General features: G+C 38.8%; 2 protein-coding genes across 2 annotated transcripts in view; one reads left to right on the plus strand and one right to left on the minus strand.

Annotated features, from left to right (window-relative positions):
* The window catches only part of LOC117272145 (MAM and LDL-receptor class A domain-containing protein 1), a 59,786-nt gene extending 56,562 nt beyond the window's left edge, over positions 1 to 3,224 (minus strand). The window contains exon 1 of the mRNA XM_078173096.1: positions 3,191 to 3,224. The gene's annotated coding sequence lies outside the window, so the exon portion shown is untranslated. The remainder of the gene's footprint in view (positions 1 to 3,190) is intronic.
* On the plus strand, positions 1 to 27,389 carry mrc1b (mannose receptor, C type 1b). Its single transcript, XM_033651043.2, has 31 exons — positions 1 to 191; positions 754 to 1,110; positions 1,474 to 1,644; positions 1,889 to 2,044; positions 2,926 to 3,036; positions 4,304 to 4,441; positions 4,571 to 4,747; positions 5,878 to 6,032; positions 6,594 to 6,707; positions 7,823 to 7,938; positions 8,060 to 8,208; positions 8,296 to 8,495; positions 9,476 to 9,591; positions 11,654 to 11,726; positions 11,847 to 12,000; positions 14,322 to 14,360; positions 16,325 to 16,488; positions 16,596 to 16,657; positions 17,212 to 17,312; positions 17,446 to 17,588; positions 18,635 to 18,740; positions 19,011 to 19,138; positions 19,229 to 19,273; positions 20,441 to 20,543; positions 21,340 to 21,572; positions 21,795 to 21,960; positions 24,577 to 24,741; positions 24,896 to 25,012; positions 25,989 to 26,144; positions 26,471 to 26,500; positions 26,723 to 27,389. Exons 1-31 carry the CDS (start codon positions 89 to 91, stop codon positions 26,962 to 26,964), a joined length of 4,290 nt encoding a protein of 1,429 aa, XP_033506934.1. The 5' UTR covers positions 1 to 88; the 3' UTR covers positions 26,965 to 27,389.
* Positions 27,390 to 27,531: the final 142 nt, after the last annotated feature.

Consider the following 27,531-nt stretch of genomic DNA (forward strand, 5'->3'; position numbering starts at 1 on the left):
GAGTGGGGGACGGACAGTGTCAGTAGTATTAAGAATCCCTCCTTTTCATGTTCATGCTCATAAGTCCTCTGCTTGCAATGCGTGGACCATGGCTGCTGCTCTGAGACTTATCAGAAGAATGCTGACCTACAGGATAACTCTAGCAGTCTTTGTGCTCGTCATCCCAGCATCTCAGTGTTTAACAAGAAATGGTACAGTATGAATTTAAGTTTTCTTATATGACATATTCTGCATGTAAGGGCTTTGTTCTAAGTTTGTATTGTGGAAGACTGTGAGCTGTCAACATGTCATTTATTCATTTGTTTCACTACAGGATGGTACTCAAAACTGCTGCTTAAACTGGATAAAGTTATTTTGTAAATTATGATTATAAGCTGATGTCTTGTCACAAGCCTTATAAAAAAATTGCTTTGAAAATGTTACTTTGGGCTACAGGAAGCACTGACACACCTGTTGCAACAGGCTGTTTTTGAAGGATGCTCTGAGAGCATCTCCAGTCTGTCCCACTTAAACAGGAAGCATGTTTTGAAAAGAGAGGAGCTGCAGCTGAAAACATAGATGAATCAATGCATTCAGCTGAAAGATAATTAAAAAAAAACATATTTTGTCATAAAGTCATAAAGTTATTTGGCTGTCACCAAATGAACTTCATTAAAAAAAACAAAGCTTTTGAATAAATAAATTCCTGTGCAAGAATATAATATGGTGCAACATAATTTAAACATGTATCATATGTACAACATCTCTCTGCAGATTCCCCATTCTCACTCACTAACAAGGCCACTGGTTTTTGTTTGGTGAAAAAAACAACCCGCTGCCTTGAAGTGCGCTGGACGACTGGTGATCGGCTTTTTGTTACCTCAACAAGAAAGTGCCTGGGAGTTCAGGGCAAAACTGCGGGGAGTGAAGTAAGCCTCTATGACTGTGACGAGAAGAGTGAGCTACAAAAGTGGGAATGCAAGAATGAAACACTGCTGGCCCTCAAAGGCCAACAGCTCTACATTGAAGTCAGAGCTGATGAATCAATTGCCCTCTCCAAAACAGTGGGGCCAAATAATGAGCTCACAATCACGGGGACAGCCAGTGGTGCTTGCTCGAGAACATACAGAGGTACAGTATGAAATCCTCTGCGTTGAAGTTAATAGTCAAAGCAGGGAGAAAATAGCTTCCTTTAAACTGTATCACATCAGAAGTTGTGTGGTTACTTCAGCTTTTTACTGGGATTTATCACAAAACCTACTGATGCTATGTGTCACATATTATGAAGTAGAATGATACATCAAGTTCCTGCTCACTAGAGTGTGGCTGTGCATGTCTGGAGTAGTAACAAGTGAAGAGACGCTAAAAACAAACACATGATTTACTTCTACCCAGAAAGAATCTGGCAAAACAATGCATCTTTGCAGAATAATTCATTTACAACAGTTTAACCTAAGACGATTTAACATGTTGAACCTCTTTTTCCCCTTTTAGAGCTTTACACCATTGAAGGAAATGCATTCGGTAAGATCTGCATGTTTCCCTTCCTGTACAAAGACCGGTGGTTTGGAGACTGCACTATGTATGACTCTTCATCAAAGCGTCTTTGGTGCGCAATCGGAACAAAATATGAACAAGAACTGTGGGGATACTGCCCGACTACTTGTGAGTACTGCATTTAAGATTCAAATATCACAACAGTGAGTAAGAAGCATGCTTAGTGCACGAACCAGCATTACATGCATCTTCAGGCAGATTCATTCAGTGTCAAAGCACACATTACAAAATATTACAGGCTGTCTGCTAACTTAGTCAGTATTTTTGATGCTTTATGAAAGAGCACAAATTTAGATCAGAGTAATATATCATAATAGTTGAATGACTGAATGACTTCTGTATTGATACACAGCCACAGACCACTGGGCAAAGAACCTTGTAACAGGAGCGTATTACCAGCTCAACACACAGTCTGTGCTGACTTGGGACCAAGCTAAAACCAGCTGCCAACAGCAGGGTGCCTCCCTGCTCAGCGTCATCGATCCCAACGAGCAGGCATTTGTCTCAGGTAAGATGGTACTGAATCAGATACATATTGACCCAACGTAGAGGGATTAGTTTATACAGAAACTGTCGAACATTGCTAATATTACATGGGTTAAAATGATTTGTAATGAAGTTTCAAATGTTTGGGGAGTTTCCTCAGGTCATGTCAGGTCAGGTTATATTTGTACCCCTAGACAGATTTGTTTTCCAGTAGACGAGGCACCCACACATTTTGCAAACAGATTATAATGACTACATGACATTTTGAATTATTTGAAACAACTGAAATTAATCTATTTCCTTGGATAACAGAGAGGGTTGCAGCTTTGTTTTGGTTAAAAAACACAGATGATATATATATATAATAACTTTTAAGACTGGATGTTTCCTTAAATTACTCTTAAACCTTGAGGATACCAGTTACTTCAGGATACAAAGAACAGAACCTTACAATCCACCTACTGTTTCATTCAACAGTGAGTCCAAAGATCATAGTGACACTGTGAGCACACAGGTGAGACTGTGCAATCCATTTTGTTTAGGAGATGGTATAAAGCCCCAGCACTTTCGTTGCAAATCTGAAGGGTCTCTTTGGAACAATGTTTATTCAGTATAACTTTACCAAACATTATTAGATACATGGATACATGCAGTGTTTTACACTAGTAGACATTAGGGATATGATTAATCTCGTAAGACTTCCTCAAACAGTATATTGCTACGCTTGTTTTTGTTGCATTTGGTGTATTTCTTTGTGCTTGTTTGAAAGTGATTCTGTCTTTTTGCTGACTTGTTTTTAAGCAATGAAAAGAGGAACAATGTGGAAAAGAGGAACAATTTCTTTACTCTGTCTTTTTCCCTATTTTCCCTCTCAACCACACTAACACACATAAACACACACAGCACTATTGGGATCAGGAAAACATAAACTTTGGATTGGGACGATCCTGGATCCAGAACACGGATGGCAGTGGTCTGATAGGAAGCCCTTCCGTTATCTGAGATGGAGCTCAGGTAGGTCTTCACTCCAGTAAAAAGGTTTAAAATGCTCACTATTTTCCTAGAGCTGTATAGAAGTTTAGGTTTAGTGGCTAAAGAGCCAGATATTTGTCTCAGGAGTTGGTGGAGACCAAAAACAGAGCTAGAAGATAGCAAACATTTGACTTACATTCACAAACAAGACTCCAAATGAATGATGATGTTGCTTCTCATTGGCCTTGGTGTGTAAATGAGCAACGCTTTGCTAACATGTTTTCATATCAAGTATAAGACAATGTTATGTCAGAGATGTATTTTCAGCTTGTTACCACTGCCCCCACATGGCCAAACATCAGCTAATGCAGGTTTATATTTTTTAACAAGACAAACCCATTAAAAAATTATTTTCATCCTGTCAAACATAATTAGTATTTCCTTCTGTGTGACTCCATCTTTTATCGCTACATTACAGCTTACATATTCTCCCCTTAAAACCGGGAGTTTGGGTAGGTAGGCAAAAAAAAAAAAAAAAAAAGCTCTCTTGTCTCTGTCCTAAGCCCTGCCCACCAGGCGAGCATGGACATATGCTCAGGCTTCATACAGTAACCTGTTTGCAGACTTGTGAGACTGTAAAGGCCTTTGAGATAACATACTGTCATTCAAGGCTCTAGCAAGGTACATAAACATAAAAATGAATTATCTGCAACCACAAGCCTTTGGTTACAGTTAGCAGAAAGCTAAGCTATTAGCATCATTTTCTCTACATCTCTGAAATGTTTTGAGGATACTGATACATGATTTGTTTTGTTTATTGTCAGACTCTCTTTTAGGCTCTCTTTTTGATAAGCCAGTCTTCCTTTTTTGGGCTGTTTTGCAGTGTGGGTAGTTGTTACCAATGTTGGAATAGCAACTTTTTTTGCAGTTTTTTCCACCATTAAATTAGGCTGTTAGCAACAGCATGTGCGTCTGAATTCATGGAACAGCCAAAAGGACTGCCCTCTTTCTGAAATGCCCTGTGATTGGCCAAAGTTTGCTGTCATGAGCTAGATTTTCTGATGCCTGATAACAGAGCCAAGAGGAGGTAGTCGTATGTCGTATCTTGCGACATCTAATGATTTCAGATACAAGAAACCAGTCCGTCTTTGTTAAATGGTAAAAATGCAGTATTCTATTAATTTCCGAAACTTAATTCTTACAAACAATTTAACATCAATGAAACACACAAATGTTATAACTGATATGAAACTCTTGAAACTCCACAGATAAAGACGGAATCTCAAGTTAATCCATCATCTTGTTTTAGGACATCCGCTTCCTAACCCGGGACACAACTGTGCATTTTTGGACTCTGCTGGGCAGCACACTTGGCAAAGTTCAACCTGTGGCAAAAAACTGGGCTACATCTGCTACAAAGACGGGGCCCCGCCAGCTCCTCCACAAAGTAAAGAAACATATTCTACTCTGTTCTAATCTACCCTCCTCTGGCTACCAGGTTGTTTCTCAATGAGACACATGTGCTGTATGACATCAGTCATTCATTCTCCTGTTTCTTAATTCTTATCATTATCAGTTGAGCAAGGATTTTGCTCAGCGCCTTGGATTCCCTACAATGGCCACTGCTTCCACCTTCTGCGTACTCCTCAAACATGGTCTGGTGCTCAGAAAGCGTGCCGCAAAGAAGAAGGGGACTTAGTCAGCATCCGCAATGTGGAGGACCAAGGCTTTGTCATCTCTCAACTTGGATTTGGTAAGTTAGGACAATAGACATAAAGACAATTCAAACTTCTAAAATTATTGAGATTGTGGTGTCCTGTTTTTGCTGCAAAGTGATTTTATAGTGTATTCAACATGATAATCCAAAAAACTCAAAGTCTGACTGGGAAGGGAGGACACACAAGCCCACACAGACTACAACAACTATAAACATTATAAATTGTGTTCTACATCAGTGGTTCCCAACTGGTCCAGTCCCAGGGTCCAGATTTCTCCTTAGTCATTAGTTTTGTGCCCACACAGTTTCATATATTCAGCGTCATATACTTGAGTTTGGCCATGTCCTCAAGCTAGTTTGCTGTTTCTGTTAAGTAGCTGTCCACTATTTACTCACTCTACAGCAGGAAATGGGACTTCAAAATAAAAGCTTGTGCTTCAAATTCACTGTACTACAAAAACTACTACTTTACAAATTTAAGCTGTCATAGTCTCACTTCCAGTTTATGGCATGCCTCATGTCCAAATTTATTAAGCTGCCCCTATTAAGAAAAAAAGAAGAGTTTTTATAATCACATTTAATCATTCTAAATATGAACAATCCCAACATAAGATATCAATAAGGGCTAGGTGATATAGAGAAAATCGAATATCATAATATCTTTGACCAAATACCTTGATATCGATACTGAAACAATATTGCAATGTTGACAACTTATGCCTTCATAAAATATTTACATAATAAAATGTTGCTATAAATGATCATCAGTAATGTGGCTATAATGACTAAGCAGGTTAAGGCAAATAATAGGACAGCTAGAACAGTTTGCTGAGTTCAGAAAATGACATCACTTCAGTGTATCGCAGCCTTCAAAACCAGGAAAACACCTATGATATATCCAAAATCTAATGCTGCGTTCAAGTAATCGGGAAGATGACAAACTTGATAGCTTTTCAGTGGACGAGAGCAGGACGGTAAAAATTAGTAGAGGCCAGCAAAGAATACCAGCGACCGTAATGTGAGATGGCATTGCCTTTTTGCCAGATTCTTTACAAAGAGATGTAACGTAGTTCTTTTGACATTAATTTCACAGTGTATGGCACGTTAACAGTGTGAAATTTTAACCACTGGTTGACATGTACATTCTTTACTGTCCGTGTCTGCAGCATCCACTGACGAGCTCTGGATTGGACTGAATGACATAAAGACAGAGGGGCTGTTTGACTGGAGCGACCACTCTACTGTCAGCTTCACCAGCTGGGAATTTGGGAAACCTGCTGTCTCCACTGATTCAGACGATTGTGTTCTCATCAGGGGCGAGGTAAAGAGCACCATGTGGATAAGATGGTGCACGTACATTTTAACCTTCTTATATACATAGGTGTATATCTGTACAAAAATGGTTGTATCCATTCTGTGGAAAAGCTCAATTTGTGCATTCAAGTGCACAACCAGCCAGTAAAAAAGGAAGAATAAAGAAACAAAGACAACAAAAATCTAAACCAGGGGTGTCAAACATAAGGCCAGGGGGGCAGTGCTGTTCCGACAAAGGGTTCAATCCGGCCCACCTTTGAAGTCTGAGAGGAGCCAGGTTTCAGGAGCAAATTAAACAGTGTGATGCTTTCTTTATGTCAAATGCTGCTCCAGAGGCTTTTCCACCCTGACCAGACTACACCTCTTTTCTTTCACTTACATTTGGTGTGGTGATCTCCGAATCACTACACAGGAGTGTCTATCATGTCTTAGTTATTTTATTTTGATCAAAATGTTTAATAGAAAAAGAGAAAAATATTATGAATATAAGTATATGACATCTATCCATGCAATACTTTCAAGTAGCAAGTAACCTATGCAAACGTTTATGTGTTTTTTTTTCTTGCAGAATGGAAACTGGGCCGATCGCTCGTGTGATGAGAAGCATGGCTTTATCTGTATGAAGCACAGTGGCACTGAAGCCACCGGAGAAGAAGTTGATTTGGATCATGGCTGCAAAGCTGTGAGTGAAGTTTACATGTAATCTATGATAAAAAGATAATAAAAAAAAACAGTATATCCTAACTTCATAGGCATCTTGCAAATCAAGGTGCATGCTTTTGATGGATGAATTATGACCACCTCAGCCAATATTTTTTTTTTACGAAGTGTTTTTATTCCTCATAAGACATGAAAAAATAACTAACTCAATTCGACACCATGCATTTGAGTTTTTAACTACAGAAATCTAAACCAATGAATAAAATGACACATTATGTGTTACTGATGACAAATATATATGTATATTTTTATGCTGTTAAACTGGTGTGTTTACACACTTAACATGCTGTAATACTGTTTAATGTGATGTAAAAGCATTGCATGAGCTCCTGTAGAACTGTATATTATTTCCAATGACTGTTTTCTACAAAAAAAAAAAATATATATATATATACATATTGTGTTTGTTATAAAAACTGCAAGTTGCATTCTACTAACACAAAACAACTGATTTACAACCAAAAAAGTTACTGCAGATTAAGTATTTTCAAGAATGTTGCAGTAATAGTATAATTTAGCTGAATCATAGACAGTGATGCATGATGTCCAGTTTAGTGGACAGATGATTAATCACAACAACAAATCCTGCCAACATAAAATGAATACTTGGAAATTTTAATAACTGTATTGCTCCTTAGTTGTTACTTGATGGTACCAAACTGTATTTGCCTTCAAGGGTCTCTTACTATAGATGGACTGGCAAGTTTTTTTCTGAGCTGCGTAGCATTTGTTGGCCATCTTCATTTGCGCTGCACTTATGACATCTGGCCAGTGTGTGGCAGTGTATGGCATGAGGCACTATGGTCCATTGTGGTGATAGATGTGCAACTATGGCATCATAACTCATGCACAAACAAAAAAAAATGGCTTTTGAATAGCTGTCAGTAACCACAATGTATGAAAAGGTTAAAACCCAGAAATTAACTTTGTAAAGTCACTAAGCTCTATCTCATGTAGGCCTAGAACACTGCAAGAGTGCAAACACTGCAGATAAATGTCTTTTATGCAGAAAATGGATATAAAGCATGTTCAAATCATTAAAATCCTCAGTTTTAATCCGTGTTCGGTTTCCTACAGGGGTGGAAAAGACATGGGTCTTACTGCTACTTTGTAGGAACAGAGACAAAGACGTTTGATGAAGCTAAAGAGGACTGCAAGGCCTCAGACTCCTACTTAGCTGATGTTTCAAATGGGTGAGAACGCTTCCTGTTTTTATAACCATGTGATGTTAACACTGTAACATCTGGGTTAGCAAGTACTAAACAAAATATTCACATAATTCACCACGACAAAAACTTGTGTTAATACTTCCAGGGTGGATAATGCCTTCCTTGCCAGCTTGGTGGGGTTGAGACCAGAGAAATACTTCTGGCTAGGCCTCTCAAACCAGAGAGATATTGATCAGTTTGTGTGGACCAACACAGACTTCGTGAAGTTTACTCACTGGAATTCTGAAATGCCAGGTACCAATAAAGATGCAACTCCATTTTTAGAACAGATGGCATAAACAGGAACTCCACAATTAATTTCTTTCCCATCAACAATTCAAGGTTTCCAACAGGGCTGCGTTGCCATGGCAACTGGGGTTTTGGCCGGACTCTGGGACCTGCTGCCCTGCACCAATAAGGAGAAATATATCTGCAAACACCTGGCAGAGGGGGCAGTTGTAACCGTTCCACCACCAACTCAAACTCCTCCTAAGTGTGAGGACGGCTGGGTTCGAGTAGGAACAAGAAGCGTCTGCGCGAAGGTACGACCAGAGGTCAAGCACGACTAAACATAATTGAAACAAGCTAATACCAACAAAACAAGACCAGTGTCCTGCCAAAATCAGCATAATATGTTAGACTTTATTTATCAAATTAGACTACTGCAGGCAATTCAAAACATGGCAATTGTGGACACATTCAAGTACAAGACCAACCACTACCTAAAACCAGCTTACTGCTGTATATACACTTTTTCTCCTCTTCACCATGTATTTTTTTCTTCACTGAGTTATGCTGTGCTGTACTGTAAAAATGTGTTAGCATCGCTCTTATCATTCCACGAACAGACCAAAACTCACTCAGCCCCTAGCCCATTGTTTGAAACAAAAATGTAGATCTTTAACGTGACTATAATCATTATTTTTAAACTTACAATGTATCAAAAGACAATCTGAAGAAAAATATGACGATGTGAAAGGCCAAGAGGTCGCTCGGAGTGATAAAACTACAGAGAATTAAAACCCAACTCTGCAGCTCCCCTCGTTTTTAAGAACTTTAAACAGCTGTTTCGGTGAAGCTCTGAAGAACCAGTGTACATTACCCGCTCAGCACAAAACAGGAGAGGCGTGTAACAGCTAAAGAGCTAGAGGAGTTGGTAGAGACCAAAAACAGAGCTTAAAGTGAATATTGACTTAAATTCTTCAGGTTGCTAGAAACACAGCAGTGTTGACAACGTTTCTCCATATGTGCTGGGTGCGTAAATAACTGTTTGCTAATAAGTTCACTGTATCAGCTTAAAAGATAATATGTTAGTGTTTTGTTCACAACTTGATTCTGCTGCCCGCAAGTGGCCCAAAATTCAAAAATTCTTTTTCTACAAGGAAATAAATCAGTTTTCCTCTCAATGACATATAAATCTGGGTGAAATAAATAAATAAAAGTCCAGTCAAATCACCTGCTCTATTACTGTACCTATGTGGTCTGTTCCAACCAGGCCTTCACTTCTTGTCTTGTCTTGAAGTTTTTTACAGGGCCTCGTGCAGATGAGAAGACCTGGTTTGAGGCTAGAGATTATTGCAGGGCCATCGGAGGGGATCTACTCAGCATCCACAGCACTGCTGAGCTACTTGTGGGACGGTATGAGTTTGTGTCTGTATCCATATGTCTGTCAGAAACGTGTTAATTGACACAAAGACTTCAACCAGTCCTGATGGTCAGTGTCAAATCTGTTAGAAACAGATCCAACATGCTGAAAGATGCACACTCCACTCCATGTTTGTATTTTCTCACATCTGAAGCATAAAACCAGTAGTGAACATCATACAAAACCCAAAACCAGTGAAGTTGGCACGTTATGTAAATCGTAGATAAAAACAGAATACAATGATTTGCAAATCCTTTTCAACTTATATTCAATTGAATACACTGCAAAGACAAGATGTTTAATGTTCAAACTGAGAAACTTTATTTTTTTTTTGCAAATAATCATTAACTTAGAATTTAAAGGCAGCAACACATTGCAAAAAAGTTGGCACAGGGGCCTTTTTACCACTGTGTTACATCGCCTTTCCTTTTAACGACACTCAGTAAACGTTTGGGAACTGAGGAGACCAATTTTTGAAGCTTTTCAGGTGGAACTCTTTCCCATTCTTGCTTGATGTACAGCTTAAGTTGTTCAACAGTCCGGGGTCTCCGTTGTTGTATTTTACGCTTCATAATGCGCCACACATTTTCAATGGGAGACAGGTCTGGACTACAGGCAGGCCAGTCTAGTACCCGCACTCTTTTACTATGGAGCCATGCTGTTGTAACACGTGCAGAATGTGGCTTGGCATTGTCTTGCTGAAATAAGCAGGGGCGTCCATGAAAAAGACGTTGCTTGGATGGCAACATATGTTGCTCCAAAACCTGTATGTACCTTTCAGCATTAATGGTGCCTTCACATATGTGTAAGTTGCCCATGCCTTGGGCACTAATACACCCCCATACCATCACAGATGCTGGCTTTTGAACTTTGCGCCTATAACAGTCCGGATGGTTCTTTTCCTCTTTGGTTCGGAGGACACGACGTCCACAGTTTCCAAAAACAATTTGAAATGTGGACTCGTCAGACCACAGAACACTTTTCCACTTTACATCAGTCCATCTTAGATGAGCTCGGGCCCAGCGAAGCCGGCGGCGTTTCTGGGTGCTGTTGATGAATGGCTTTCGCTTTGCATTGTAGAGTTTTAACTTGCACTTGCAGATGTAGCGACGAACTGTAGTTACTGACAGTGGTTTTCTGAAGTGTTCCTGAGCCCATGTGGTGATGTCCTTTACACACTGATGTCGGTTTTTGATGCAGTACCACCTGAGGGATCGAAGGTCACGGGCATTCAATGTTGGTTTTCGGCCTTGTCGCTTACGTGCAGTGATTTCTCCAGATTCTCTGAACCTTTTGACGATATTACGGACCGTAGATGATGAAATCCCTAAATTTCTTGCAATAGCTCGTTGAGGAATGTTGTTCTTAAACTGTTCGACAATCAGCTCACGCATTTGTTCACTAAGTGGTGACCCTCGCCCCATCCTTGTTTGTGAATGACTGAGCATTTCAGGGAAGCTGCTTTTATACCCAATCATGGCACCCACCTGTTCCCAATTAGCCCGTTCACCTGTGGGATGTTCCAAATAAGTGTTTGATGAGCATTCCTCAACTTTCTCAGTCTTTTTTGCCACTTGTGCCAGCTTTTTTGAAACATGTTGCAGGCATCAAATTCCAAATGAGCTAATATTTGCAAAAAATTACAAAGTTTACCTGTTCGAACATTAAGTAACTTGTCTTTGCAGTGTATTCAATTGAATATAGGTTGAAAAGGATTTGCAAATCATTGTATTCTGTTTTTATTTACGGTTTACACAACGTGCCAACTTCACTGGTTTTGGGTTTTGTACTTAATTAGGCCTTCTTATTTGGTTGGAACATCTTTGTTTCAACTTCATGATCTCAGTCACGTCTTGACCCTAGAGGGCAACGACAGGCATACTCTAGCTGCTTTGGTTGCAGCTACAAAACAAAGGGTGAGTGATATACAGTCCTGCAAAGCATTAGGACAAAGCTGCATCAGATAACTATGAAACTACGCAAAAGCTTTTTTGTTTAAGTGTTCTAAAATAAGGTTGGCTGGAGGAATCATTTATTTGATTTTGTGTACTACAGAAATGGAAGAGCCTGGATTGGACTTCGTATGCCAGACCCAGATACTGGATATACATGGACTGATGGATCCCCAGTAAGTTAACTGTGTTCTATTTTTTACAACTAATATGATAACGTAAATGTTTCGATCTCGTTTTTTTGTTGTAGTTGTTGTTTTTTACATTTACAATTTTTTTTTTCTTTTTGTTCACAGCTAAATTTCCAGCACTGGCAGGAAGGAGAGCCAAACAATCATAATAATGACGAATCCTGTGCTGAATTCAGAATGTATCACTGGGATGAGAGCGGGTCTTGGAACGATGTGAACTGTGAGAGTTTCAATGACTGGCTGTGTCAGATCCGTGCAGGTACAGTTGAAAAAATAAATACTTTTCTTTTGTCTATCCTGAAGAAAAATTGTTTTCTAACCTTCATCCAGGAAAAACTGACTTGAGCTAGCATGCTGTTCCATGCTTAGTTCCAGCATCGGTGGTGGAGCAATTGCTTCCCACAAGACAGTATCTTTATCACAAATATATCAACAACTGAGCTTAAAGCTACAGTTGATGACTTTTATGAAAATAACATTTTGTTATATTTGGTGAAACTGTCACTACATCAACAGTACAACATGAGTGATTAACGGCATTTGCTAGAATATACCATGGCTTAAGAAAAACGACAAATCAGAGCCGATGAGTCTCCCGCGCAGCTGTCAGTCTTGTCAAGCCAGCCTGTTCTCATTACCAAGTTGACAAATACCAACACTTTGTTACACCTCTCAGTGTGTGATACCCACGCTGAAGGTACCCTGTGGCGCATTCATGAGACCCACTGGGCTTTCATCTCACTCTAATGTAAACACATCTGTGGCAATACTTGACTCTCAAAGGAACAGATGTGATATAAAGAGCAAGAAAATCTGTGTAAGGTGAGAGATAGGTAAAAAAAAAAAACACAGACTCAAGCCAATGCTGTTTTAACGTAACATTATGTAACTATCATCTGTCGGTCATGTATTTACATCAATCGTGACATATTTACATGAGGTTATGTACTTATTTCAACCCAAAGTATGATGTTTTTTCTAAACTTTACCAAGTAGTTTTGTTGCCTAACCCTAACCTTGACCAACTGACAACAACGTGTGTCACCTAGGAGACAGCAGTGTGTCACAAACAGATGATAAAAGGTGTATCTCATAGAGACTCCCAGAGGCTGCCCTTTGACCCCATGCAGCGTGAGAAAATTTTTTGGTATTTGATGACCTGGGATGAGAACATTTTGATCAATTCCAATTTGTGAACTACAGTCAAACTGTCAAACTTTGCAGTGCTGATGAAATACAAATCAAGATTCTGTTCTCGCCTTAAAATGTTTTCAGAAGCATATTTAGGTGCACTGTTTAGTTGTAAAATGAGAAAGCTTGCTCAGGCCGGTGCTTTGTTTTGGTTCGACTGTTTGGTATATGGTGGCCGGGTAACAAACTTTCTCATTTTACATCAGTGATTAGCATGATTGACAACTGCATTAGAGACTCCTTGGCTCTGATTGGTTGTTTCTGTTCAGCTGCGGTAGATTCTCAAATGCAAATTAGAAGTTCTACAAGGAGGCAGATCTTTCGCAGATTATCCATCTCATGTACTACGGTATGAATATAATGACAGTTTCAGCAAATATGACAAAAAGCTATTTTCATAAAGTTACAAACACCAGCTTTAAGAGTTGATGTAACTTGAAAAATTACAAACATTATTTATCCTATATTTGGGCTGTTAACATCCAATAGGATTAAAAAGACTACACCACCTGCTACATACATTTAAAAGCACAGAGAAAGGAGACCAACCTGCTGCACCTCCATATACAACACAAGGAAAGAGTGTACAATATCCCTATTTATACATAGTCTCAATTTTAGGAGGCAGTAAAAAGACAAGTTAAGTTAATATACCTGTACATAAAATCATCATGTTCGATGTTTGGCTGAAAAATACTACATCATAATTCTCATCATAATTAACCTTCTGCTTGTTTTGGGGGACTTTTGCCTTCACTTTTGTCTTTGGTTTCCAGCAGGTAAAACAGATGTTTAGCCGGATTGATATTGGGTGACTGCTGGTCTATTTTGACAGTCTAAATGTTTAAGATTATTACCCTGCAGCATTGTCTTAAATTTGACAGCCTAGGTGTAAAAAGGGCTATAAATCCCACACAATCCAGGGATGTAAATTCCCCCAAAAATAGTTGAAGATTCAATTCAGCACTTTAATTTTTTGTGCATTTTCTGTGACGTACACCTGTATAAGCTTAAAAAGCAAATACTTATTTACATGAAGAACATTTAATTTTTGGACAAGTAAGGTCAGGTTATCAAATATTGACTCACATGACCAAGAGAAGTGCTCCACGTCTTATATTGTTTGTAGATTTACCTATTTTACAACCATCAATGCAAACCCATTTCTCTCACGATGGCCAGTAATTTGCTAGATACTGTTATCCATGGTAACTCATCATATGAGTAGAGTAGTCAAATCTATGCCGATGCTACTGCCACGCTCCCCTCCTCTGATTTACATTATCCCACAGTATGAGATGAACTCAGAGTGGAATACAGAGTGGGGAGAATGGCAGATTTGTTTGCTTTCTTTTTACATGAAGTTGACACTTTCGTGTGTCCTTACAGGAGTGACTCCAAGACCACCTCCAAATAATACTGCAGTAGGTAAGTTGACATTGTATAACTACAAGCACACACACACGCACACGCATGTCCCATTTAACCCTATTTAATGGGTTTGAGTAGTGCTCAAAATTTCCTACAGTTAAGATTACTGTACAAATGAGCAGGTATCAAAATGATCACAAAAAAGTTGCAATTTACTATTTTAGATGTTTTTTGCTCAACCAGAACTGAACAAGTCCAAGTGAATGTAAGCACAGTAATGCATTCAAGTGTCATAAACAGCTTTTTAAAAATAAATATAATGAAATCATAACTCTAAAACAACACAGTCACAAACTGTGAAACTGTGAGCATTCATTTCATTAACTAGATAACTGAGATAGTTGATTTTATTGGGAAGTCTGAGCATACATCTGTCTCTTTGAGCAGACGCTATCTTAAAACAAAACAAACAAAAAAGAACAAGACACTTGGCATCTGTAATATTAACCTTTCTAATTAGTACCATAAAAACCTGTTCACTCTGATGTTGTTTAACCTTTCATTAGTCAGACATTAAAGGGGACCTATCATGCTATTATCCTATCACGCTGAGATGGCTGTTCGAAGAAGTTTGTTTTTAGTTTTCTGAAGTTTCTGCTAGAAAGCCTTTTCTTGGTTGGGTTTAGAGCAGTGTTAATTTCGTTGACGAAAACTATGATGAAAATTTTTAATCAAGTTGAGAGTCGCCGTGCTTGCAATTATCTTCGCTAGCCAGTAAAAACACTCACACAGGAACAGCATCAGCTGTTGATGCAAGTTGTGAGCGGTAATTCAGCAGTAAATAATCAACTGTGTGTGACCGACTGTGGATGGTGGAGCTGCTGAATGGATTTGTGGAGTTTGTTTGTTGCAGCAGTGGCCGTTACCATCTAGCTCTGCTCCTTAGCCACTGAAAGGCAGCAGAGCAAGCAACCACTGGCTGCTGGACTTCACAGCTGATCCCACTATGACTCCACTCAGTCCTAACTTGAGAAGGTTTATGGATTGATTGCTGTTTGACAGGCAGGTAGAGGCTCGGTTATCTGTGAGTGTAGCTGTGTTGTAAGGGTTTGTTTTTTTTTTTTTGGACAGCTAAAAGTTTAGTTTAATCACCAACACTGTGAAATGACACAAGTTCAAACCTCCAGACTAACATGTTGTAGATTAAGAAAGAATTCTGACTTAAAGTTATTAAGAGATGTTGAGCTTTTCAACTGATGATAAGTTGTTTGCTTGTAAGTCAACCCTTAAACCTGTCAAACACTTAAATGATGAATGCAAGTTTGTAAGTGTGTAGAAATTATTTGTATTTGTGGAAAAAAAAAATGTCTAAATGGAGGTTTTACACAACCTGTAACCGTGACTGTAATTTCTGATACACAAATTAGCCTTACCAGAGTAGTTTAAAGAAAAAAACAAAGAAAACAGTTGACAAAAATGTCATGAATTTTCATCAACAAAACCGTTTTTTTGTCAACTAAAACTAGACTAAAACTATGAAGGATAAAAATGACTAAAATGTGACTAAATTTAATAAGCATTTTCATCCCAAGACTGAGACTAAAACTAAATCTAATATAGCTGTGAAAATTAACACTAGTTTAGAAAAGCAATCATTGTTTAGATTATAATGAATACATTTCTGCCAGAAAGGGCTTTTCTGGCAGAGAGCCCTGAACACAAACATCTCCAATGTGCACCAAGATGCGGAAGATCCAGAAACGCTGACAAATATGCGCAGACTGGGCAATTTTGGGAGGGGGGACATATTAAGAAAATTAAGGGTTTTTTTGTTTTGTTTGTTTGTTTTTCACATTAAAGCATGTAAGCATGTCCCCCATAGAAACTCAAAATACAAGTATGAACCTGAAATGAGCACAATACATCCCATTTAAGTGTAAGCTGTACAAGTTTTACTGTAACAGAAAGAAACTTAAAAATAAAAGGCAAAAATTGTCAATATGTTTCTGTGACCTTTGCAGACTTCAACACCACTGCAGATGGTTGGCTTGTGTGGAGAGGGAATCAGTATTATATTAACAGACAATCAATGCCCTTTGAGAATGCTCGAGAGTACTGTCAGCGGAGGCACGGTGACTTGGTATCCATCAGCAGTAGGGACGAAAATACCTTCCTATGGAAACAGGTAGGAGTTATTTTTTGTTGTTGTTGTTTGCTAATCGACTCATTAAAATTTTACACATATTGAAAGAACAACTAAATTTGTGTGCATTTCCATGTGTGTGTTCAAAGATTTCCAGAAGCTATGGTTCCTATTATGTGGGTATGCAGGTGGATCTTGATGGGTCATTCTGGTGAGTATCGATGAAGGCCATACAGTAATACAGTGAACGTTAACTCCTTGGCCTACTGATTACAGTATAGTTTGCATTTAATGTAGCACTACTTGCACTATGTCTGGCTCACACATGTACATGAGTATTTGTACAACATAAATTCTGCCATTTTTAATTCAAGTTATTGTTGACAAGTATTGTATGTTTTTCTTCTTTAATACTCTGAGCTTCTTTAACAGTAAAATTGCCCACTGAGATTAATTAAACACTCCATCCATCCATCCACCCATCCATCCATCACTATTTTTAAGAGTTAACGAAACCTTACAGTGGGTGGGCTGGCAGCCTGAATAGCATAATTAATATATTTGATAGATTAGATATGACATTTGTAGCACAGTACTTTTTTCCCCACTTGTCAGACTACATTTATTTTCACCTCTGTATTTTGTTTGTCTTCTGTTTATTTACCATGTAAAACAGCAAAAAGTTGGATAAAAAAGTCAAATGTGGATAGATTATTGTTTGCATGTTTACACATTGCAATTCAACTGAACTGTGTGTGCTTTAAGGTGGCTGGATGGTTCTCCTGTGGGGTTACAGAAATGGGATGAAGATCAGCCAGATACCAATTCCTTTCATGAGAACTGTGTTATGATGACTTATTATATGGGTGAGTAGTAGCAAACTGAGGACAGACAAATTAAACAAAGAGTTTACCTTAGACAAGATGTTCTGGATAAGATAAGATTAAGTAAAATGTGGCCGCTGAAATGTTACTCATTGTATCTCTGTTGTACTTACAGGCTTCTGGCGCACATGTAATTGCGGGCAAGAGCACCAGTTCATTTGTAAACGTAGCACCTCAGCACCTGTCAACACCACTGCTGCCCCCCCACCTCCTCCTAAAGGTGGCTGCCCACTCAAGTGGTCCAAATTCGACTCAAAGGTCAGAAATCAAGGTTTCTGTTAAAATCTCTCGTGCAAATTTGTACTACCTTTTTTTTAAAATGTCATTTCTTCAGCATTTAGTCAATCTTTGTCACATGGCACTGATCTGAAGTGGCTCTCATTAAAGAGCCCTTGAGATTGAATTACTTTGTTCAGGTGTGTTTTACAAAACTGCTATTCAACATCTCACTAAAGTAAAATAATCAGCTTTTCAAATTATAGTATGCCGTACCAACTGCCCTGTTTTAAACACATAACATGCCCTAACTGATGCAGGTGTTGCAACTATTGGGGTACTACCCAAAAGGGAGGGCTTGTCATAGTTTAATTTGGAACCACTACATGTAGGAGTGGCATGATGGAAAAAGAAAAAAACAAAAGATTTATTGTAATGGGCTTTGCAGGCAATGCTATGTTTGTAGGGCCAATTAGTTTAATATCCCATTATCCAGTTATACTTTGTATTCTTTAATTATACTCTAAAATACCTCCAGTACCAAATACATGCATCTTTGACAATAAGTATACATTATATTTAAAGTAAAAGTAAATAAAAACACAAAAAATCACGAGCAATAAATGCACATATGCAAAATGTCACAGGATAAAATTACAACATATAATGTGAATTTCTAACGTCTAATGATGTAAAGCATCTTTGTTTCACATGTGCTTTTTGTCATTTTGGAAATGCAAATACAAGATTTTATTTGATTTTTTTAAATTTAAAAATGTCATCTGCTGCAACATTTAAAATTTGTTTGAAAGAAAAAGTGATACATTTAAGACTATGAGATACAATGCTACGAATCTGATATTTATCAATAGCTTTTATGCAACAGCCATGTATTTCTCACACATTGTGAATTAGCCTAGATCTCTTTTAAATATGTGATGAAAATGATCTCAGGATTTACACAGGTAAAGGAATAAGCACACTGACATTTTTAAGATCATATCAATGTCATCAAAACTCAGTGTAAGAGGGCTAGTGTTTGGTTGTAGAGTGAAAAATCACTTTCATTTCTCTGTCACTATCTGTAGTGTTATAGTATCGTTATTAACCGGAGGGTCACCTGGGAAGATGCAAGGCGACAGTGCATTACCATGGGAGGCAATTTAGTCTCAATTCCCTCAAGGCGTGTGCAAGGTTTGTCCTACTGTTTTACCAAATATTTTTTCTCATAATGATCATTATCATACATAACTGTGGGTACAACGTAAATAGGCAAAAATATATTTGAACTGAAAGATGTCTGGGAAAGAGCTAGAAGTGAGTTGTGTTAATATGTTTTGTCAAACTAATCTGAATGTAATGTAATTGTGAATTAGACCTTTGTCCACATTACATTCGAAATTTAGCCAAAAATGAGGGAAATAAAAGATGGAAATAACTGAACTCCAACTTTGAACATTTCAGCATTTTTGATCACTGCAATGGCTGAAGTATCAACAACAGACCTGTGGATTGGTTTAAATGGCTTAAAACAAGATGGATTTTACTGGACTGATGGCAAAGCAAGGCGATACACAAACTGGGGCTATTCTGTAAGTTAACACAATGTACAAGCTTGGTGTTGAGTTACTGTTTATTACAAATACAAGTGTTTGAAACATGTATCTTGTGCTGCTCTTCAGAAATATCGACGTCGTCCTGGGACCTTTTATCAGAGATGGAATGAGGTAACATTTCCAAGACAGACTTTAATGTGAAATATCATTATTTTTTAGTTTAAGTCTTGATAAAAGAATATAATAAAATTAATTTCTTGACAAACTTTAAATCCTTGGGGCCCTATCTTAAACTTGGTGTAAAGTGATGCATAGCATAGTGCACCTTTACTTGCTGGTTTCGGACTGACAGTTGTTATTTTTATGGCCAGCACCCACATTGTATATGTAGCAAATAAACTTGCATTCATCTGTATGTCCATGGGTATGCAGGTCTTAAAATGGGGTGTGGTCAGGTGTAGTGTTGGTGGATTACTATTCTGAGGCAGCAGAAAGAGATTGCACCATTGACCAATCAACACCTGGTCTAAAGTCAATAGTGCAGTATTTTCCTGCTATTTAAAGGGTACATTATTCAGAAAGTGACATGCACCTACATAGACATAGCTTGTTACACACACAGAGACAGTCGGATGGGTTGCAGGTGGGTGACATAATACCTCATTAAGGAGGAAAATATTAATAATTACATTCTCTAAAATGTGAACATAGCAGAGAGCAGAGCAGAGTTGCAGAGCTGCTGTCCAACTCCCTATGCAGAAAGATGCCGTGCGCATTTATGCACAAGGAGCAGCATAACTTCACTGATTATTTCAGTAGGTAAAAGCTGAGTGCTGTTTCCTCTGTCAAGTTTAGAACTACAGATTTTAGTTTTGTTGTTTAAATGCCCCACAATATTTGTTACATTACTCTCAGCAGAAAACCAGTCACTTCTCTAATTTCCTGAATCCACCATTTAAATAGCAGTGCAGCAGCTACGGGCACTTCTGGCTTTTAAACGGGAATGGGAGATAATTGATCTGATTGGTTGAATTCATGACACACCAAAAATACACCTATAATTAATTAAGGGACTAAATACAACCCCTACGCCTCTTGTGTCTTACTTTGCACCCAGACTATGTTCAGTTTAACCAGCAAAAGTGGTTGGACACACCGAAAAATGCACTTGCGCCATGCACTTTAAACTACGTGCGATAGATTGTTTAAAAAAATTCCTTTAGTCATCAAGTCAATCAAGACCACTTCAAGTTTAAACAAGACAGCATTGGTTTTTATTTTTTTATTTCATACTGATAAGATTTTGAAATCCGAACCATTCCCAATGTCCTTCAACAGGAAGACTGTGTTGTGATGACCAGCAATCCTACCCTTGGCACTGGTAAATGGATAGTTAAGTCCTGCAATGACACCAATGGATTTGTCTGTCTTCGAGATCTTGGTGAGTTCATCATTTCTCTCTTTCAGAAATTGTATTAGGATTAAAAGTCAATCATGCAATATCTTGTTTAAGTACAGCATGTGTGTCTTACGTAAAAGAGCTGTATGTGACATTCAAAGAGTTTCTATGGTTCAGACTAGTCTCAGGTGGGATAGACTGCGCAGTCAGCGGCTAGCTACAGCGGTGTTAATTCAATAAACAGCAAAAATAACAGCAACACTGCTGACAGAGCTAACACTGTTAACCTGAGGGGAAGCAGGGAGTGGGTGCTATGCTTCTCTAACGACACTGCCTCAGTGTCAGCAGTAACTGCCTTACGAGCGCAGTGCAGAGTAGTGGCAATGAGCGCATCAGTAGGATACACTCACAGGGACTCGCATACACTGACATGCAAGCATGGCTTCCACAACAACAAAGAGAGAAGCTTGGATTACAACACACATAGAGGTAGCATGACTCCATTTTCTGCATACATAGCAATATGGATGAATTTCTAAACGGGCCTACTAGGTTCAGGCCCAAGTGCTTAAAGTGTCAAGGGGGCCCTCCTGGCCTTCACATGTACAGCACCATTTTGCCCAAGCATATGTTTGTATTCCACGTAGTTGAGTATTCTTGGTTTACAAAAAATATGCATGCATACACACAGTGGTTTGGAAACCTGTGGCAGAAAAATAAAGATTGAACGTGTAAATAATAGGCTAAATCTTACATAATTACCTTTAGTTCTTGTGACAAAAATGATGTCTCTGACAATGAAAAATAAAACTGATATCATCTCTCATTTTATTCACAGACCCAAATATCCAGCCTCAACCAGAGCCACCAGTTTCAAACATCTATGTAACTCTGGCAAATGACAGCATCAAGGTTGTGACTAAAAATCTGACCTGGGATGATGCCAAGAAACAATGTGAAAGTGAAAAGGCCAACCTGGCTAGTCTGCGAAATGAGTGGACGCAGGCCTATGTCGAGCTGCTCGCTATGAATCTCAAAACTTCTCTTTGGATTGGACTCAACAAACAGCAGGTACAGGGTTGCAACCACCTAAAGTTACTGCACTGTAGAACAAAAACTTCTATAAGCTAGTTCCTAACCTTCACAATGCAGCTGATCATCTACTTGTAACACCAGGGGTGTTATGTATAAGTGAATATTTACTGAATCCTTTTGGCAAAGAAAGACATTTTAAATAGCCATTTACAGTGCATGCTGATTTAAAATGTCCCTTTGATCCATTCCTGCTATCAGACAGGAGGGTATTTTAGGTACGTTGATGGCTGGCACCTGAATGCTGCTGGCTGGGGTGAAGGTGAACCAAGCAGAGACAAACCATGTGTGTACCTGGATGTGGATGGAAAATGGAAGACTGCTTTCTGCAATCAGACCATGAACAGTGTTTGCATGCAAACTACAGGTACTATCATTAGTATGTAACATAAATGAATACAGTCCGTCAGTCATGCCAAGTGTCAACCTCGATGGGTTTTTGAACTGATTCTGATAATGATTAATCGGCCGATACTAATTACTTTTAGCATAAACAACAATGTTGGTACGAATCCCGTAGATTTGTGCTAATAAAGAATTGTGACCAAGGTACATACTAAGTGAGACGTTTCACTTGTACTCTCTAGTGCAGTGGTTTTCAGCAAGGGCTTTGAGGAGTTCCAGGCGGTCCCTGTAGAAATTGGCGAGTTGTTAGTGGTCAATAGTTTTTAGTATTTAATTCACTATCAAAGTGAGCCCAATGGGCCTCATTCACTAATATTTACATAGAAATGACCTTAATTTGCACACAAAATGAGTGCAAACACAAAATTCATGATGTGTGAGCACTGTCTGATTTTGTCTTTACCACCATACATATGTTAGTCAGTAAAATCATTCTAAATTAACTGGCGCATGCACGCTATTTGCAATCAGCATACTGCTACACCTCCATTTCTCTATATAAGGAAATACATTTGCGTGGAGGTGTATCACAGAGAAAGTTAGGCATTTCTGTGCTGCAATTTCTTGATATTTACGAGCCATTATTATCTTATTGCAGATATACTGGCATCTGTGTATATGTCGGACTATAAATTCAATTCAAAAATCTGTATTTATTCCTGTGGGGCAATTTGTGTGGCGAGCATAGTAAAAAGACATGTATAACAGTGTATATGAGGACAGTAGCTCCGGAGGGAACAGGAGGGTCGCCAGTTCAAGTCCCCGTCCAGACCAAATATGGAGCGTGGACTGGTAGCTAGAGAGGTGCCAGTTCACCTCCTTGGCCAAGGTGCCCTTGAGCAAGGCACCAAACCCCCCCAACCGCTTGGGGTGCCTGACCAAGGCAGCCCCCTCACTCTGACATCTCTCCACTTTGTGCATGTATAGGTCCTGTTTGTGCATGTGTGTGTCTTTCAGACCTGTGTGTTATTGACAAAAGAGTGAAAAAATTGAATTTCCCCTCAGGGGGATTAAGAAAGTAATAATAATAATAATAATAATAACTGAAGACAAAACAGCAGTGGCCAACATGGCCAACAGCAGCAGTGGCCGTGTAGTTTATGTGGAGTCAGAAGGTCAAATGTCCAGCAGTAATAATCAATAACGTAAAAGCCTTAAAGTGCACGAGAGTGGGTTACACTGGTGGCAGACCAGTAGGTGTGGCGGTTAGTCCCAAGGGGAATAAAAGGAGGGGAGCGGGAGTAGACTGGAGTTAAATCAGCCTTATGTGAATGTTGCCTTCCTTTAAATAGCTGTCACTGCAGTGCAGTGCAGAAGTCCACCAGAGGGCAGCAACTGCAGCACTGCACTCAATGCTGGCACTGAAGCCATACTGCACCAGTTTACAGTCTAACAGTCTTTGTTGTCCTGTAAAAACCATGTATTTCCAAAACATGTTACTTATCAATGAGCACAGAAAACACGCTCTGTTTTTGGCTTTTTAACAATGTAGTTTCAAGATAATCCTTCTCTTAATCTTAAAAAAAAAAAAAACATCACCAAATTTGCAGAAACATGGTTATCACTGAAAAGAACTCTATTTTAATACATCAGTTTTGTTTTATCAAATTCAGTTGCCCACACTCCATTAGTTAAGATGTGGTTTTGTGACTTAATACTTACCTTGATGTGAGTTTGTGATTAGAGGAGCTATAAGCCTTTGCAACATTCAGAGCACTGATATTTTTTTAATTTAATTTTTAATTTATTTTTTTTTAATTTTATATACTTTATTAATCCCCGAGGGGAAATTCAATTTTTCACTCTGTTGTCAATTACACACAGGTCCGAACACACACATGCACAAACTGGACCTATACATGCACTAAGTGGAGAGATGTCAGAGTGAGGGGGCTGCCCATGACAGGCGCTCTGAGCGGTTGGGGGGTTCGGTGCCTTGCTCAGGGGCACCTCGGCAGTGCCCAGGAGGTGAACTGGCACCTCTCCAGCTACCAGTCCACGCTCCATATTTTTGGTCCGGACGGGGACTTGAACAGACGACCCTCCGGTTCCCAACCCTAAGTCCCTATGGACTGAGCTACTGCCGCAAACCACTATTTGCTGTGGACTAATGGGATTTCTGTTTCAGCTATGGCACTCTGTACTGCACTCATGAGGGTGTTATTGCTGATAACAAGGTCTGGACTGATGGTGGTGGAACAGCAGCGGCACAAAAGCATTGCACTCAACCCTCTGGTCCTTACCATAGTGACACCGTCAGCTCCGTCAACGCTGTTGCTGATAGCAGTGTTTGTACTGTTAGTACCCTTAGCTGTTGGCTCAGCCACCTCTTTGTTGAGAGTCACGTGCAGTCAATCCCAGTTCAGACTCTTAATCACACATATGCTCTGAATGTCGTATACAGCTTCTTTAAAGAAATCCACGATTACCGACAAAGTCAATATATTCAGACACAGTACTGCAGCCTTAATTCAGGATCTGTATCAGAGCTGGTTATTACAATGACACTACATAAAGGTTTTAAGTTCACTGTATCGAATAATTCGCTGACCCCCTCATCACTGTCTCTGTCACACAGATGTGCCACCAACAGAGTCAACCACCTTCCCAGGGGTTTGCCCTGAAGAGACGAATGAGGAGTACCACCAGAGTTTTACCTGGATGCCATTTAAGGGTCATTGTTATTTGTTTGCAACAGAGGAAATTGAATGGGCAGATGCAGCTAGCAGCTGTGTCAGACATGGTAAGAGAAACTTTGCAGAGAAAATTGGACAATTTTAGATCTATGTAGACCGAGTGTATGGTATGATGTTAACTGATGTCAGTAAAAACTGATTTACGGTTACTAGTAATAAGTGCTTTGTAGTCGTTACAACCTGACTGTTTTTGTTGTGAAGGTGGAATCCTGGCTAGCATTGAGGATCCTGCTGAGCAACAGTTCATCAAAAACAATGTGGAAATATTTCAAGATAGCCACAGCGGTTTCTGGATCGGCCTGTATAAAACTCATAAAGGTATGATCACACTCTTTTCCCCTGCATTAAATTTTTTTTCCAGTAAAAACTGTACTTAAAAGGTGCCCTGTGGACTTTGTTTACCTTCACTGTTTCTCACAAGAACACCCTGTGTGTATCCTCCGGATCAAACAGGCCTGTTGATTACATCCCCGTCCTCATAAAACATTTACAAAGCCAACACTGGAACCCATTGAAACCTGCTTTGTTTACATCCGCGTTTGTTAGCTAGCCGTCTCCTTTTGCACTAGAGTCATTATGTGTTTGTGTTTTTCATTATTTTTTTTATTTCTTTGTTAACTTTTAATTTCAATTCAGTTCAGTTTCAGTTAGCTTGCGGGTTTGCTTGCTTCAGTTTAGTTTTTATTCTTTAAAAATGGAGGGTATTTGTTGGGGGCAAGACTTTAGAAGTTCTGAGAAGGTGTTAAAATTCAAACACAACATTTCGTAAAGGCAACTGACCCATGTTAATGTAAACATCCCAGTCTTAATAAACATGCACCACTACCTCCTGATGCTTGTTGTGTTGACTGACCTAACTGACAAAGACCAAAACTAAAGACCTTTACTGTATATTTTAAATTTTATTTTAGTTTGTTTTGTAAGTATACAATATGGTTTCGCACAGTACCACCACCTGTACACCTGTTGGTCGGAATAAAGTGAAACCAATTGCAGCAACGTGTAACATGTTTTCCTTGTGCACATAAGAATAAACTGTCCTGCAATAAGTTTCCCTGCTGATGACGTGAAACAAACCCCCAAAAATTGGAATAAAAATAACTCATTTAAGAAAATATGTGTAACAAAAATTCACTATTTCTTTTTAATTGTTTGTTCCTTTGTTCACTTTTCATATGACATGGCTGCCACAGCACACGTGGGGCAAATTATACATACATAATGATACTAAGTGGTGATATGACAAACTATCAAAGTGAAATCTGTAAAACATTAAGTCTCTGTTCGGCTCTAGGGACATGGAAGTGGTTGGATAAAACAGTCATGGACTACACTAACTGGGCTGAAGATGAGCCTGATGATGACTATGGAGAGATCGGAGCCTCAGATGGGGCTTGGAGGACAGGTCGCAGATGGCACGACAGAGCATATGTCTGTGAAACACCCAAAGGTAAGATCAGCATTCCCATGTATGGTGTTCTTATAGGCACCTCTCACACATGTAGCCTTTTCAAAAAAAATCCTTGAGTAAGAGAGACCCATACTTAAGACTCTGCTAGAAGTCCATTTTCATAAAAAGCTAAGAAAATTAATAAAGAAAAACGTATGATTATTCTACATCTATATGATTAGGGGTGTTGTGCTGTTCTCTGGGGCCCAGCCTTCTGTGGGTGGGCCTGTGTAGACGTGGACGCGGGGTGGAGGTGGACCTGATACATTTCTGTTCTTTAAAAACGATCAGTTATCTGTGCATTTTTCCCCCTCTTTTCCCAACAGTGATGCCTGGAGAATCTGGATCAAAAGTTGGTAAGCTACACCTTTTTGTTTCCTTAAGTTGTGTCATATTTTATTTATATCATAATAATATTATTTGAAAAACAAGTGACATGTAATGCACCATTGACAGTTATCAGAAACTATGTAGTGAAATAACATTAAACATTAAAAGAAAAATAAATTATATTCAAAGTTCAATTCAGTTTTGAATTGTTTTGACTGATCAATATCTACTTGATGAATTTCGTGCAGATCCCCAGAAAGGTCAAGATCCTCGCAGTCGTGTCCACACCAGTTTGATAGTTGTGATGATCATTATTATCACTTCTGTACTGATAGTCGTTGCATTCTACCTCTACAAGAAGTCTCCACAACCATTACCCACCTTTGAAAATCCACTCTACAGTGAACGATCCCAGCCCGATGTGGTTGACACCAATAAACTGATAGAGAACGCAGAAGTAGAAAACCCCGAGCCTATTATAACTCTGTGATTTATAAAGGAGCAGAATCTAGTGGGACATGCACTATACTGTACTATATCCCAGACTGATGTATTACGCGTTGATGCTTCATTAGTGTTTTTGCTTTGTTTTGTTGTTTGTGTTTACTATATTCGGTATATATATTCAGTTATTTAACAATATGTCACTTAGTGTGAGTTTCAATGAAGTTGGCAATGTCTGACCTCATGGAACAGAATAATTTAGGCTCTAGGATGTCTCAATGGGAATGATTGTTATTTGATTTTGTCTTTTATCTATGATTGAATGTATATAATTGTTACATGTTATGCTTACTAGATGGTGTTTATTGCTTGCACTCTTGAAATGTGTAAAAAAAAAATCTCACCGCCTGTTATTGTTAAATGAATATTAAACTTGGCACTAAACAATAAATTGTAATTTAATGAATAAAATATCACAAAGGATCAAATCATTTCCCATCAGCCTCCCTTCCTAGCTGTTAAAAAAGTGGCAGTGTTTCTTTTAGCTCTATAGTCTTGCATACTTTTATTATCTTGTGTGCTTGTACTCAATAAGTCACTGTGCACATATGAT

The sequence above is a fragment of the Epinephelus lanceolatus genome, chromosome 12, assembly GCF_041903045.1.
Source record: "Epinephelus lanceolatus isolate andai-2023 chromosome 12, ASM4190304v1, whole genome shotgun sequence".
Taxonomy (NCBI): domain Eukaryota; kingdom Metazoa; phylum Chordata; class Actinopteri; order Perciformes; family Serranidae; genus Epinephelus; species Epinephelus lanceolatus.